The 16,211-nt window shown below is 46.1% G+C and overlaps 1 protein-coding gene across 1 annotated transcript; it reads left to right on the forward strand.

The window, feature by feature from the left end:
• The first annotated feature begins 1,249 nt into the window (after positions 1-1,249).
• Positions 1,250-10,554, forward strand: DUS1L (dihydrouridine synthase 1 like). The gene is made up of 13 exons (XM_075846988.1): positions 1,250-1,672; positions 2,428-2,536; positions 3,503-3,553; positions 3,640-3,752; positions 3,833-3,915; positions 5,037-5,140; positions 5,259-5,403; positions 7,775-7,871; positions 8,019-8,107; positions 8,541-8,686; positions 9,134-9,171; positions 9,930-10,005; positions 10,084-10,554. Exons 1-13 carry the CDS (start codon positions 1,436-1,438, stop codon positions 10,212-10,214), a joined length of 1,419 nt encoding a protein of 472 aa, XP_075703103.1. The 5' UTR covers positions 1,250-1,435; the 3' UTR covers positions 10,215-10,554.
• The last annotated feature ends 5,657 nt before the right edge of the window (positions 10,555-16,211 follow it).

Raw genomic sequence — 16,211 nt, forward strand, 5'->3', positions numbered from 1 at the left:
CTTGGTTTATCACTGCGACAGATCACTACGCGCCTAAGCCGAGATATCAGCACTGTTTAACGTTGCGTGTATGGGTGATTAGGAGAAAAACAATGAGCGGGAAGGACAGCAAGAGGCGCGCAGAGGCAAATCTCTGCACGGACGGATCGTCTGATTGGAGGAATGGCACGTAGTGATCCATTCTGTACTGCAAGTGAAATTGCCCAATCCTAGGGCGGCAACCAGTGTCGACACAAACCATCAGAAGGCATTTGCACGACACTGAGCTACGAGCCAGACGTCCAGCTACAGGTGTTCCATTGACCACACATCACCGCTCTCAAAGACTATCATGGTGCACAACGAGTCAGCAATGGAGGCTGGAATGGAGGTCTATCCTCTTCAGCGATGAGTCCCGCTTTTGTTTCTGGATGCAATGATAGCCGTGGATTGGTCTGGAGACCACGTGGGCAACGCCATGAAGAGGCTTTCACAAGGAAATGTCACACTGGTCCTACTCCCGGGATTATGGTGTGGGTGGCATAATATACGGTAGTCGAACCCCTCTTGATTTGGTCGTGGAACCAGTGGTACGGCCATTTCTCCAAAGTGTTGCAGAAGCCGTATTTCAACAGGACCACGCCAGGCCGCATGTTTTTCGTGCTACTGTGAGCAGCCTGCGAGGCCTAAACATGCTACCATGTCCTGCGGTGTCTCTGGACTGGTCTCCCATTGAGCACATCTGGGACATCATTGGTCGATGATTTGCGTGCCCAAGTGTATCTAGCGTGGCATAACATTCCTCAGACAGCCATTAATAACCTCATTGATAGCATGCCAATGTGTGAAACCATGTGTATTTCGATGCTGAATAAATCAATTTGTTTGGAATATTTTTCTTCCATTTTTTTTATCATTTGTATATCATTAACATGTCTATCGATACTGTGGTTTCCACAATTTCAAAACTATTCCTTCTTGGTGTTGCAGTGCTTGCATTTCGTTTTTATTTCCAATTGCTGGATAGCATAATCTCTTTCAGATTTGCATCTGATTTTCATGGATAGTTTGCACATAATATCGACTGTAGAAAAACAAGCATTAAACAAATGCCATTAATGTCATTAAATTGAGATGCGAAAAAGCAGCAGTAAGAGAATATGGACAAACTGGATGATGAGCATAAGGAACTAAGAAATCTCGTTTTTGTATCTGGCGGATGTATTTGTGCTGCGTCGCGGGGGAAGGAAGTCAGTGACGGACAGACCGGAAAAGCAATACTCGCTGCCGGAAGTGCCCGAGTCATGGCTCGGGAGAGGAGCTGAGCGTCAGTAGTCAAGCATGACAGCGTTGTCGGGGACGCTGGGTAGTCAGGGAAGGTGAGCTCAGTGTTTCATGCCGGCTTGTGGCCGTGAAGCGAGGGAAACGCGAGCTGCGGAGCCTGGCAGCACACAGCATGGCAAAGCTGCAGGGCATGGACTTCTGGAGTGAGACCCTGAAGGGAGCACGCTATGTGCTGGCTCCTATGGTGGATCAGAGTGAACTGGCCTGGAGGTTACTGAGCCGGAAACATGGAGCTGAGCTCTGCTACACTCCCATGCTACATGCCCAGGTGTTTGTACGAGATGCCAACTACCGTAAGGAGAACCTGTACTGCGAGGTGTCTCCGGAGGACCGCCCCCTCATCATCCAGGTAATGCCCCCGGTCCAGGTGACACCCCCCCGTGACTTGACCCCCCGGTCCAGGCGACACCCCCCCCGTGACTCGACTCCACCGGTCCAGGCAACACCCCCCCGTGACTCGACCCCCCGGTCCAGGCGACACCCCCCCGTGACTCGACCCCCGGTCCAGGCGACACCCCCCCGTGACTCGACCCCCCGGTCGAGGCGACACCCCCCCGTGACTCGACCCCCCGGTCCAGGCGACACCCCCCCGTGACTCGACCCCCGGTCCAGGCGACACCCCCCCCGTGACTCGACCCCCGGTCCAGGCGACACCCCCCCGTGACTGTATGATCCTCTCTCTGCTGGGCTCCCCCTTTCTTTTTCCTTACACCGCAATCAAACCCTCGAGCATTGTGCTTTAGTACCATTTTCAATATTCCTGCTTGCTATAAGTGAATGGAAACAGTCCAGCTGAAAACTGGTTCTGATGGTATGCAACTCGTTGCAGTGTATGAGCACACCATTTGATCAGGACAGGTTTTTTTTATCCTGTGACGAATATTTACATTCACTGATGGCAAGCAGAGATCTTTAAAAAGAGGAATTGATGCACAAAGCTGTATATCTTTTCATTATACAGTGACTACCTTTCATAATTGATACTAGGAGCATTTTCAGACAATGGTCCACCCATGTCCCTGTGTAATACCTCTGATACCTGGAGACTGGTTTATGATCCTGCATTTGTCTTGGTTATTGATCTTTGATTTTTCTTTTTTTTAGTTTTGTGCAAACGACCCTGAAGTGTTTGTCCAGGCGGCGCTGCTGGCACAGGATTACTGTGACGCCATTGATCTGAACCTCGGCTGTCCACAAATGATTGCAAAGAGAGGTACAGTGTCACATGACTGTCTGGCGGGGTCACATCAACCCCATTGGTACCTCGTGTATGGAAGAGGAATATATCGTCCGAGTATCCCCGATCAGCACCGCTGGGGACAACGCCACCCAATAGTTTAGTATTCGTAACGTAAAGCGTAATCACCTATATATGGGCTGTCGGAATATCACTCCACAGCCCCGGGCCCCTTTGGTCATCTAGTATGGTCTGTTACTTGGGGTGCTATAGTACAGCGCTACCATTGGGAACATGGCCCCCTTTCAATCTGATCATTGGTCTATAGCTGATGTGAAACTACAACTCTTAGCACGCCCTGGGCTGGAGAGTGAGAATAGTAGTCTTACAGCAGACTTCAGGCCTCATGCACACGACCGCAAGGGTTTTTACTGTCCGCCAATACGGATCCGATGGCTACACATCCGTAGCGTCCGCAATTGCGGTATCGCCCATGGAATTCTATGGGCGAGTCCGTGCCGCAATTGCGGATAAGAATAGGACATGTTCTATATTTTGAGGATCATTTCTACGGTCCCGGACACACCTCCGTAAATATATGGAAAGGCGTCCGTGAAATGAATGCGTCCGGAATTTCATCCGCAATTACCTGATAAATTACGGTCATGTGCATGGGGCTTTAATAAAGGGGAGGTGGGGTCTTGTTCAGAATAGAGTGTGGCTACAAAGAGCATCTCTTCCTCTGCATACCCCGGCGTCTGTGCATTGCGTGGACGGTCCATCGATTTCAACAGGGACTGTATACGGATTTCCTTCCCCTGCTGTAGTGCTGCGGGGACTTGGAACACTCTGTACCCCGATAGATTATAGCTGATCGCTCGGGGTTCCGAGGACTAGGAATAAGGACTTGTCCACATTGGACAGTCCCGGTCGGAGGGTTCTGGGAGCTCCCTGTACAGCTCGGGGCCTGTTGGTTGATATGTCCTTGTTCTTATTGCTCAGGTCACTATGGAGCCTTTCTACAAGATGAATGGGAACTTCTGGAGAGGATGAGTAAGTCTCCGCAGTAAAGCGCTTCTTTTCGGAAGTCTCTTTTATAGCCGCCGCGGCTTTCAGCTCTTCTGAATTGTGTTTCTTAGTTCAGCTGGCGCACCAGAAGTTGTCTGTTCCAATCACTTGTAAAATCCGGGTCTTTCCAGAGATTGAAAAAACGGTCACCTATGCCAAGTTACTGGAGAAAGCCGGGTGCCAGGTGGGTAACGTCTAGAAGGTGGTCTGCTGGAATGACGGCCGTTTATCTCCATCTTGGTGATTTACGTGATTCTGTTGCAGCTTCTTACAGTTCATGGTCGCACCAAGGAGCAGAAAGGTCCGGTAACTGGCGTTGCTTCATGGGAACATATTAAAGCGGTCAGGTGAGTGTATTCGCACGTATCGGGGGAAACGATCATTTTGGCCTTAATGCTTTGGCGTGGCTTCACAAAAAGGGGGCGGACACCGCGGCCTGTAACATTTATTATAATGGACGCCAGAAAACTGACGCAAATTATAGTGGAAATCTGCCCCAACTCCTGGCTGGCGTAGATTAGACTCTGTGGGGCATAGCAAGGTGGAGACTTGTACTTGGCCCTGTACCAGGACGTTGGATCAGCAGCACCAGCACTGAGGACGTTGAGGGCTGCGTCGCATATTAGGCCATGACCTTGTATGGAATGGTCAGGGGACCCGGAGGGGGAGAAGAGGTGAGGTGAGTATTTGTTTTATTTTTATCGCCAATGGGTCTTATAAATTTGCCCCATTGTCTTAAAAATGCAGGGACACATTGGAAGAGATTGATCAAAACTAGTGCAAGGGAAAAAAGGAGCAGTCGCCAAAAGGAACCGATCCGATTCCAGTCCCCGTTTTTCAGAGGCTCTGTGAAGAATGGAAAAAATAGGTTCATTGGCTGCTCCGCCGATTGAAGGGGTCATGGTGTTCATCGCATCGGCCTCTTTAGTGTTTACCAGGCACAGCGCCGTACACATCGGTAGCGGCTGTGCCTGCAATTACAGCTCAGTCCCATTCACTTGAATAGGACCAGAACTAGAATCCAGTCACAGCTGCTCCGGATGTGTACGGCGCTGTGGCAACGAACCCATCGACAGCCCCTTTAATGACAAGGAGAGGGACTATAAGGATTGTCCTCCTAAAGGCACTGCCCCATCCATTAGTCAGGGGTGAGACCCCCTGGATTGAACAGCTCTTCACTGTTAGGGACCACAGGTGCCCATTCATTACTGCATGACAAGTTGATCACAGGGGTCTCCGCAGGCGGCACCTCTCCAGTACTTGTGCTTCCTCATCTTATTTCTTTTCCTACTCCCCCCACCATCACTCCCTCTCTCCTTTTCCGCTGCAGCTTCATCCCCCTTTTTCTACTATCGCCCCGTTTTCTATCCGGTCTATAAATCTATTTATATAGAATTACATCCCTTCTTACTCCTCCGTACAGCCCGACATAATTCCGTTTTTCTTTTTCTTTCAATGACTGGTATAGAAATGCTGTCCACATCCCAGTTTTTGCGAATGGGAATATCCAACACCTTAGTGACGTGGAGCGCTGTATACAGGAGACCGCGGTCCATGGGGTGATGAGTGCAGGTTGGTCCCTTTTTGTCCTGATCTGTAAAGTGTTGGTGTCGATGGCCTATAGAGTGAGTCCGTTATAAGATGCTGAACTTGTCGGGTGTAAATGTGGTCATGCTTGCTTGTGTTTTAGAGGGAAATCTTCACAATCCGGCCTTGTTTGAAGGGAGAAGTCCCTGTGTGTGGGAAATGGCAGACGAGTACTTAGAACTCGCCCAGCAATACCCATGCCCTTTGTCTTTTGTGCGAGCGCATCTTTTTAAACTTTGGCACCACACGTGAGTATTCTGTTACGTTATTCACTTTTAAATTGATTCTCCAACATTTACCATGTTGTTTTTAGGTCTAGCATTCTGTTCTTTCTCACGGACCGAGCTCCATTATTCTTATACCGATCTCCAAATCTGGATAGACATTAAAAGGGGTTGTGTGGGGACCACAAATTATCATCAGTGTACTCCCTGCAGTATGTGATACACTCACTAATATACATTCCGGTCCCCCGTCGAGCTGATTCTGAAATTTTCACCGTTTTTTTTTTTATAGCGCTGCCGGGGGACCGGAAGTCTGGATGCACAGGGCTCTTCAGTCCCGCTGTAGTCTATGTACAAGCGAGAGTACTACAGCAAGTACATAGAGTACAGCGGGGACGGTCATATGATGAAAAGTCGTATTGTCATCAAATAAGGCTGTGCAACTGGACTTCCAGTACCCTGGCGGCTCTATGAAAATCTCAGAATAGGCCCGACGGGGGACCGGAATGTATATTAACAGTGTAGTCCCATACTGCAGGGAGTAAACTGGTAATAATTTTTGGTCCCCACATAAACCCTTTAATTCAAAGGATAACATGCTGGCTCCCTGCAGCCGCCACTAGAGGGAGCTTTATTGCATACTGTTTTATTATTGAGATCAATGTATAATCAGTATGCAGTAAGCATTTAAGCTCCCCTAGTGGTGGCTGCCAGAATTTTATTATTTAATATTTATGCAGAAAAATGGAGCTATAACTGCTATAAAGATATATATGTATGTATATATATATATGTCAAAGAACTCCAAAATACAAGACCGCACTCCACAGTTAGTGAAGAAGTGGATTTATTCACCACATGCAACGTTTCAGCCCTATTCCATGGGGCCTTTCTCAAGCATAACAATCAGTGAACAGCGCACATGTGTCCAAACGGGAATACTGCACCCTTATAACACATCTGCCATAACTGACTTCATGGTAGCCATAGTCATCACGGGAAAATCTGTTGGGTTGTCCTGAACTCGGGTATTAGGTACACGCCCAGTTGTCATACATTTCCAGGAGGAATAACAGAGGACCGTCACAACACAGAATTCTAAGTAAATCTGCTCCAGAATTATTGTTTCATTAGAACAGAAAGTGTTTGCTGAAGTGGAAATGTCAGAAGAAACTGACGGCTTCTCTTACGATGACCTCTAACTGAAGGAGTGGGTTGCATTTTGTAGCTGCTGTTGATACCTTTGCTTTGGCCCGGTCTTCTTCTGTGGGGGTTCTCGGTGGTTTCCGTATCGGCGGTGAGGCTGAAGTTTAGTTCTGCAAGCAGCACTGCTAAGAAGACTTTTTCTCCCGATGATGAAGATTCATTGGGTTTAGTTGGAATTCTGTTAAGCTGTTTATTCTGGAAGACATTAAAGGCGCAATTCCCCTAGGGGATCGTTCACACCTTTTGATATTGAAATGTAGAGTCTTTCTTTCCTGTGGATGTAGTAATGAGGATTCTGGGCCATACTCATTATGCCTTGTATAATACTAGAGTAGATCTTCTCGGCGTATACTGATACAGACCCCCAGGAGCCATACTGAGTGTGCAGCAGCCCTGTCCTCTTGATGTTTTATCATCTGAGAGAAGAGAACCACGTAGGATATTCTCCAGGCGTCAGAGCGCGGACATGAAACAGTCCCCCCACATTGTGTGATGTACTACAGGCGCGGCACCCGGCTCCTCTATAGCTTAGGCTTACACGTGGTGTACGTATGACTTATTATATATATTTACACTTATAGGTCAGCATAAATAATATTGACGTGAAGACTAAATGTGGCCATAAACAAAAATGACGGCGGACGCCCTACAGAACTTGCAAAAGTCAATGGGTACTGCCGGGCACCGTTGGCGTCACATCTGGCAGAACGTAAATATTGTAAAACCAATGCAGCCAAATGAGTTCTAAACGTTCTAAAAATCTTTATAAGATCTCTGCTTGCTGCCAGGATATACAAACACACAGAGGCCGGAAGCCTGTCTAGACTAAATCCTCCTCACGGCTGAGAGCCGGGTACCCTATGTATATAATCTATTTACCAGATGTCCTCCAGGATATATGGTCACCAGAACCTCCAGCAGTTGCAGTGATGTTTAGTGCTACCACTGGGAATGAACGTCAAACACAGAAATTCATCACGTACTTCTGTTTTCTTACATCACGTGGAGGAATCTTTCCATGTTTTTGCGGTGGTATTTTAGGTCCTTTCAGGACTAACCCGTGGTGACCAGTCAGAGTCCAGCGGTGTCCTGGTGCTATGGGCAATTCCTGCACTGGTTTTCATAAATGACAGTCAGTAGGTTGGCACATTTGGACGTTCCTGCAGGTTCTCACTGTTTTGGTCTCCAGTTTGCAGGTTTACCAAGTGCTACGGGAAGAGCTGGCAAAAGCCAAGTCATTGGAAGGCGTCATTGGTGTGAATAAAGAGCTAAAGCTCCGGTGCCAGGTAATACGATTATATCTCAGAGATTGTACACATGGCTGTGTTGTTTTACACATGTATAAAAAAAAGAAATCTATCATCTAGTCGAACTCTCGTTTACACACAAGCCCAGCGGTTGGTCAGAATAACCTTGTATGTTGTAACTCGTAGGAAGAAAAATCCAACAGGAAAGAAGGTGACGTTGTCTCGGGGGATTTGCCATTCCCTCACTGGGTTTGCCAACCTTATGTCCGCCCACTGTAAGTTCTTCACATCAATATCCCTGGTCATAAATGAAGGGTTTCTGTGCTTTATACAGTATATGCGGAGAATGGTTCAAACCGCAAAGCCGGAGTCACGCGGCCGTGTTCGGTCCGGGATATTCGGACCGTATGTCGGGCGTAATTCCCGGACTGGCCACAGTTCAAGGAGGCGGCTCCTAGCATCATAATTATTTATGACGGTAGGAGTCCCTGCCGCTCCGCGGGACAACTGTCTCCTACTGTACAGGACAGTATTGATGCAACGACTTCTAGCGTCATACATAACTATGATGGTAGGAGCGCGGCTCCCTGACCTGTGGCCGGACCGGGTATTACGCCCGACATACGGTCCGGATATCCCGTGTGAGTCCGGCCGGAGTCGTGTCTATTGATGGGCCTTTTCGTGCTATAAGTTCTATGTTTTTCTAAGGCCTAAAGATGGTGTGAAAGAAGAAAATGGAGTACGAGGGAAGAGAGCTCTGGAGGATGAAGATGGAAACACAGAGCATCTGTCCAAAAACAAACAGAAGAAGAAACTCCGTAATCCCAACAAAAGTTTTGACCCGGCTGTGAAACGTATGTCGCTCCTTGCTGAACGTTCACGTGTAGCAGGCGGAGTTTGTCAGATGCAGCAGAGCTAAGAGTGTTTGGCTCACTGTGACAAAACTAAACTACCATTGGTTTTATATCGAACTATAAATCTACTGATTGCATTATAGCTGCCCATACATGCTGGTTAACTACCGGCCAAAATGTATTCACCCAGTAGTTTGGCTTGACCGAACCGTATGCCTTTTATTCTCGTGGTCAACCATAGAGAATTGACTGTAGATATCCAACAGTGTCCATATCTCTCTGCCAAGTCTGGCAACACCAATACTCATCACAGTGCGCATAATGCAACCCCAGAATGCGACCACTCATAGTTTACTGGGTACGAGTATTTTATAAATCCCATACCCCCCAATCTATTCATACTGTCCAACTACTAAAGCATTAATCAGGTTTATCTGTTTATTCCAGCCAAATATGCAAAGTGTGACCAGTGTGGGAATCCCAAGGTGAGTTTTACATTAACATTTTTCCGTTATGTTCACCGAGTGCTGATCTAAGTCATTGAGATCGTGTAACCTGCATAGTAAAGGCCCGCTTACACGGGCCAATTATCAGGCAAACGAATGTGATCGCTCTTTCCCGATAATTGCGCTGTGTAAACCGGGCGGCGATCAGCCGATGAACGAGCAATCCCTCATTCATCGGCTGATTGTATCGTTTTTGCTGCAAGAAATATTCTCGTTGTCGGCAGCACATCTCCCTGTGTAAAGAGGGAGACGCGCTGCCGACATGATATGTAATGAATGGGGACGAGCGATCGTAGAAACAAGTGCTCGTCCCCATACATAGATCCTTGTGACAGGAGCAAACGATCGCCGATCAACGAGCTGTCTCATTGATCGGCACTGGTTTACACGGCCCGCGTCTGTAAGAGGACCCTTACACTGCGTTCATATGTCTTTTATTGTCAGGGTTTCAGTCATTTTTATGTCGCTGCGGACTATGCCGGTGCTATATAAAACGAATTGTATTGTAGGGGTTCATTTCACAGCGCCCTCTATAGGTCACATACACATTATTTTCCTCCGATAGGATACAATACTGCTTTTGCCAAGGAATGTAAAATCCTTCCTATGTGAAGGGTGCAGGGCAGCGGTGGGAAGTTCAATATGCAAATCTAAATTAGAAATATATTCGGCCTAATCTGCAAACCTACTTCCCTCCAGTAATAGGAGACAGATTTTGCCCGTTCTTTCTCTTACAGGGCAATAAGTGTGTGTTCCATCTGTGCCGCAGCTGCTGCAAGAAGAAAGCATTCAGGGAGTTGGCAGACTGTGCAGGTGGGTATCCGTCTTCTGCCGCTGCGCCCCCATTTCCGGATCATTTGGGCAGCACTTAGACGTTATTTTTGTCTCTAGGTCACGGACTGCTTTTTAAAACCAAATATGAGAGGTCTCTACAGTGTAAGGCTGTGCAGGACGCAGATGTGGCAGAGACCAACCTGACCGAGTCACGGCACCCTCAGCCGCCCACCGAGATCAAAGCCTGAGCCCCCCAACTGCTTGACTGAGCTCTTCTCGGGGCCCCTCTCCTACATCTTGCTCAGGGAAATCTGCAGAGTTTACCATGTGTGTCTGGGGCTCTCACTCACCCACGGTGAAAGGGCACGGTACAAACTTTTTGCACTTCAGACTTTTTATTTTATTTTTAAAGCTTTTCTTTTTAGACTGGACTGAGGCGGGTACCGTTTTTGCCTTTTTGACCTATGCTGCTACTGGATTTACATCCTCTTCTCCTTTAGGCTTCAACCTGGGACAGCACGGAAAGGAACTGGATTCACAGGGAGAGGTTTTAAGACTGAAACATGAAAAATAAAGATCTTGTTTCTATCCGGTCTGTGTGTGAGTGTCTTATGCCAGCATTTGATATACCTCATAGATGCGACCTTTACATAGGGGATATGGAGAGCGACAGTCCTGATTTTATTTATCTTTAGATAATAATCTTCAGCATCTTTGACTAAATGAGTGCATGGATCTTATACGCTACTGGGATCTGTTAGACATTGAAGTTGTACTATACGAAAACATAGAATGTTTATAATTAATGTCCGTCTCCTGCGTCATCAAAGTGCCCCAGTAATGCTGAACGATGGCACAAATATTGAGAGGGGCCACCGCACACACTCATTTAGCTTTCCTAGGCTGGATTCACACGAGCGTGTTCGTTCTGTGATATATGGTCTGTATGTCGGCCATATTTCCCGGACCGAACACACTGCAGGGAGTCGGGCTCCTAGCATCATCGTTATCTGACGCTAGGAGTCCCTGCCTCTCCGTGGAACTACTGTCCCGTACTGAAAACATGATTACAGTACGGGACAGTTTTCCCGCAGCGAGGCAGGGACTCCTAGCTTCATAGATAACGATGATGCTAGGAGCCCGACTCCCTGCAGTGTGTTCGGTCCGGGAAAAACTACCAACACAGAGACCGTATATCACAGGCCGAACACGCTCGTGTGAATCCGGCCTTAGGGCAATAAAGAGCAGCTTTTAAAGTAAATATAGCCAGATTTACTTCACTGCAGAAATCAAGCTTCTGCCTATATTTAATGTAAGGTCAAGGAGGTTTACGTGTGTGTGTGTGTGTGTGTGTGTGTGTGTGTGTAAAACTAAAAACAACTAAACAAAATCAAAGTGTCTTAATGTGAATTATGTTAAAAAACAAAAACCAGTCTAATAAATATTATTTCCATTACCTTTTATCTTGAAACTTCCTATCCATAGGTCTTCCCTATAGCATAGAGCAGGACGAAGCCCGGCTTGTGTGTTACTGCTTTTTTTCTTTAGCGCTATCTCCATTACATTATATCCTATGTATATAAAGACTCCCGGGAGATTGGCATAGATTGCAGCCACTGATCCCACAATGCTTACTGATGATAATCACAGGGTTTACCTCAATCGTCTATTCAGGCTGCCATTTAAATGGGCTTGTTTTGTGCATCTTTCCACTATTCTATAACACTCGGCTATGTAGGGATTTATAGCACTGCTCATCCTGAGCTTCCTGGTTCATGAAAGGTATATCTGAGCTGTTTCATACTTTGCGTGGCTAATTGAAGCTGGGCGCACACATTAGATAACTGTTGGTAAATACCACCAATTTTCGACTGATGGTTTGGGCATAGGATATAGGAATTTTCTTTTTTTCCTTTTCTCTTTTAGGGTAGGAACATATTAGGCGGATATGCTGCTTAAAACTACACAGCGTAGCCGCAGGAAATTCCGCCTGAAAAAAAAACCCTGCAGCGTAAACGTTAATAAATTGACCTGCGGTGCGGAATTTAATTCTGCAGCATGTTCATTTATGCTGCGATTTAGTTGATTTTATGTTGTGGGTTTTTCCCATTGAATTCAATGGGGATGCAAATCCCACACCACAAAGCCAAGCGATACGAATTTTGTGCCGTATTCGCAGCGACTATGCTGCAGAAATCACAACTACAGGGGGGAAAAAAATAAAAATAAAACTTGCCCAGATCGCCCTCCTTCTTCCTGCATTTTGGCCTTCTGGGATGACATTTCATCCCATGTGACCGCTGCAGCCAATCACAGGCTGCAGCGTCACATGGCCTGCAACATCATCGTATGAAGCCGGACTACGTGCAGAGGGGAGGGAGGGGGTAAGTATGAACGGCTGTCTTCTGCAGCGGAAATTCAGTTGGAAAAACCTCACCACAATGTGGTGCGATTTTTTTTTTTTTTTTTTTTTTTTCGGACGGAATGTACTGCGGATTCCAGGTTGGACCGGCTGCCTGATTTTTACGCAAGCATATCAGACCCGTGGGAACCCAGCCTAAAATACACCACTTTTCAAGGGAGGCAACACAATTTACTAACTACTGAAAAAGAAGCAAAGGCCACTCTGAAAAGCGTTCATCAGGTCTGCGCCCAACTTGTATCCTGCAAGACGTCCCCTAACCAGGCCTGTGGTGCTGGAGTCGTGGAAATAGCGGACTCTTAACCATAATGAACTCCGACATAGTTGATTTTATACAGAGGTGCCTAGAGAGACAAGTTTTCTTAGGTTATATGGTAACTCTAGATTCTTCGGGGTGTTGAATAAAACTAGCATCCTTTTCATAGCATCTTGTCTGTTGAGTCGCACATCTACGAGAGTATTGGCCATGTTTTACGGTCTTTGTGAGGTGTCTGGCAGCTACTTCTTCCTCTCTCCCTATGGCAATAAACATGAATGTTCGTCCACTGAATATTTTCTAGTTTGTAGAGCGAGCTCATGAGTCATCAAAGGTCCAAACTAAGAGAAAGATGTTCCGGCTAGAAGGAACTGGGTCCAAGAGGTCTTTGGGCTACTGCCTCTCTTGTCCTTCCTATAACCCAAGAGTAACTGGATAACTAGACTGCATGACCACTTTATTAGAGACACCTCCCCTCGGAGCGCCCCCGTGTGGAGATTAGACAGGTGACCCCGAAGTGCGGCAAAAAATCAAATGAGCAAGTTTTCCGTGGATTAGTGTCCATGTGAATCCACACGAGCATAGAAAAATTTAGTGATCTGAGCGTCGACACATGGTCATCCGGGCCGCTAATTCAAAAACTGGCAACCTAGTGGGGTTTTCTCGAGAGTATACAGAGAATGATGTGACCGAGGGGAGACATCCAGCGAGAGGGGATCCTGTGGACATCAACAACTCGTGGATGAAAGGGGTCAGAGGAGTATGTCAAGAATCATTCTGACGAATTGGCGGTGCACATTCCAGCCGAATACCACGCTGGTGCTCCATCTGACGGGACCGGATGCACAACTTAGCTTATCCGTCCTAAGGAACGTCAACAGCAGACAACCAGTTTGAGTGCCAATGCTGTCTAAGGGAAACAGGCAAGACTTCAGTGGGCAAAAGAGTGCAAAATTTGGATCACTTAACAATGCAAAAGCATTGCCTGGTCAGATGACTCCGGATCTCTGTGGCACCATGCTGATGGAAGGGTCAGGATTTGGCGCAAGCAGCATGAATCGATGGACCCTTCCTGTCAGGTGTCAACAGTTCAGGCCGGTGGAGATGGAGTAATGGTGTGGCAATGTTTTCTTGGCACACCCTGGGTCCACTGGATGGACATTTGAACAGTAGAGCTTATCTAAGCATTGTGGCGGACCAAGTTCATCCCTTTATGGCAGCTGTTTACCCTATAGCAGACGGACACTTTAGTGGCAACTGCGAGAAGCTATCCTGTCCGCATGGACCAATATTCCTGCAGAACAATTTCATCACCCAGTGGAATCTGCCACGACAAATTGCTGCAGTTCTGAAGGCCAAAGGAGGTCCAATGCCCTCCTAGACAAGTGTCTTTAATAAAGTGGCCACAGGGTATACGCCATTCTGGGTCTATGGACAGCTTCCATAAAGGCACTGTAATAGGTGCCACCTTTGGAAAAGAAAAACTGTTTGTTTTTCAGAAAATGTGTATATATATATATATATATATATATATATATATTTGTAAAAAATTATAAAATTGATTTTCATAGGGTATGCTTGTAACGAGTTTTTTTAGGATGATTCTCCCCCGCTCTCTGTATTTATATGTGCGTTTGACTTTCTTTCGGTAAAGTTTAATAGAAGCAGGGCACTTAACTGAAGCGTCTCCATCTCCCGTCCCTACCCTGTCTATAACTCAACCCTCAGCAGGCTTTGCAGGTGCGTATGCTGAGTGTTTCCAATTGCAGGTAATTCTCTAGCTGTGAAAGCCCCCGCTTCCGGCTCTATTCATTGAAATGCAAGATCTGTGCTTGCAGCCTCTTTGAAAGGAAATTTGAGTTGCATCTCTGAAAACAGCTTGTTATCCTTTTATTTTTTACTGTCGTAAAAGACGGCGCTAAGTGTACAATTCAAGTCTTGTCGCCCGGACAAATTATCTTGTCTTTCAGCCTGAGGGAGGGGGAACAGTCAGCGAGTTTGAGTCTGACTAACCGTCCTTTTGTGGGGAAATAAAGAGAAGATCTTGACTAGGACTATCCTGAGTGTTTGCTTATACCTGCAAAAATGGCCAATTAATTTACAGAAACGTACACAGAATCTGTAATCGAAAGAAGAAGAAGACGGCCTGTTTTATTATACCATTTGCACTAGTTTTCTGGCAAATTTTGGCGCATAAAATTGCGACTTTTTTTATGACTCTCTTTCCCCTGAAGTTTTATATACGGACTGATCAGGATCAGGGGTGTTCTGTCCCCTCACTCCTTACACAAGGACATCGGCATACTCCTACTTAATGGGACCTGAAGCAGTCACTTGCCATGTCCTTACTCCGGAGTCCTGCCTTAAAGGAACACTAAAGTTTTAAGTGAAAAAAAAAAAAAGATCCGCACTTACTAGGATATGCTCGTTCGTTTTGACCGTATTTAGTTACGAACCGCAATCTGGAGGTTAAAAACAAATCCCTTTTATATTTTCTCTCTTTTTTTTTCCTAAAGCAGTTTTATCTCCCCCACCTGAACTTAGACTATAATGGAACAGGGTGGCGCTTAGAGCGCATGATCAAGATAAGGGAATCCTCGTCCCAAACTGCACATTAGACAGGTAGTATAGACAGCACCTCCACCTGTACCAGGCACTGTGATTGGTACGACTACAGTCTCTAGGCACTATGGCTGGTACCATAACTATACATTGAGTGGTACCGTTATTATATCTATATATTATGCTTTGTATTACTACATCTATGCACTATGGCTTTTAATTTTATCATATCTACAGTATGTATTAAGTTTAGCAGGAGATGCTGTTACTGTATATGTGCACAATGGCCGGTACTGTAACTATATCTATATGCTATAGAAACTACCGTTACTGTATCTATACACAATAAATGGTACTGTATCTGCATCTACATAGCTGGGTGTGTTGCCATATTGTTGGTATTATCATATATGCAATACAGCTGGCATTGGAGTTGTGGCCTACAAATCCAGGGGAAATGGGTATGACATGGACTAAGCAGGAGATTTGGAATCAGCCCTTGATAGCTCCCATGAAGAATACTTTTTTACCTTACCTTGAAGACGCTGGATGTAAACAAACTGCTGTTTCACATTACAGACGTGAGCCGATAGAATTAGCCATTTGGATATTTCTGTCTGAATTTTCTAAAGCTCGTAAGAACAGAACACACAGAAAGCCAAGTCCCCTTCAGATGCATGCCAGAACCAAACTATGGCAACATATTTCTAGCTCTCCATAATTAAGATATTGTACATAATGTTAAAACATTTTTCACCTTGTGCAACGGTCAAGGAACATAGTCCTAATTAGCTTTCTGAATAATACATCTGATCCAATGAATAGAGGCTGAACCGGACATAATCGACATCTTGCAAATGCCACAATAACACTGAATTAGATGGCACAATTGCAATCTCTAAATAGCTTCAAAATGCTCATTAATATCTGGTAAAACTGAACAAAAATCTAAAATGCTCCTCAGGGGCCGGCTGATACGTGCCACATATACCCCTCCCCTTTTTC

The sequence above is a fragment of the Rhinoderma darwinii genome, chromosome 13 (assembly GCF_050947455.1).
Source record: "Rhinoderma darwinii isolate aRhiDar2 chromosome 13, aRhiDar2.hap1, whole genome shotgun sequence".
Lineage (NCBI taxonomy): Eukaryota > Metazoa > Chordata > Amphibia > Anura > Rhinodermatidae > Rhinoderma > Rhinoderma darwinii.

Bases quoted from the DNA above. Each gene is read 5' to 3' on its own strand.
- DUS1L (XM_075846988.1), top strand. From the start codon at position 1,436: ATGGCAAAGCTGCAGGGCATGGACTTCTGGAGTGAGACCCTGAAGGGA. The intron at 3,753-3,832 runs GTGGGTAACGTC...ATTCTGTTGCAG, and splicing joins TGGAGAAAGCCGGGTGCCAG to CTTCTTACAGTTCATGGTCG. The intron at 9,172-9,929 runs GTGAGTTTTACA...TTTCTCTTACAG, and splicing joins ACCAGTGTGGGAATCCCAAG to GGCAATAAGTGTGTGTTCCA.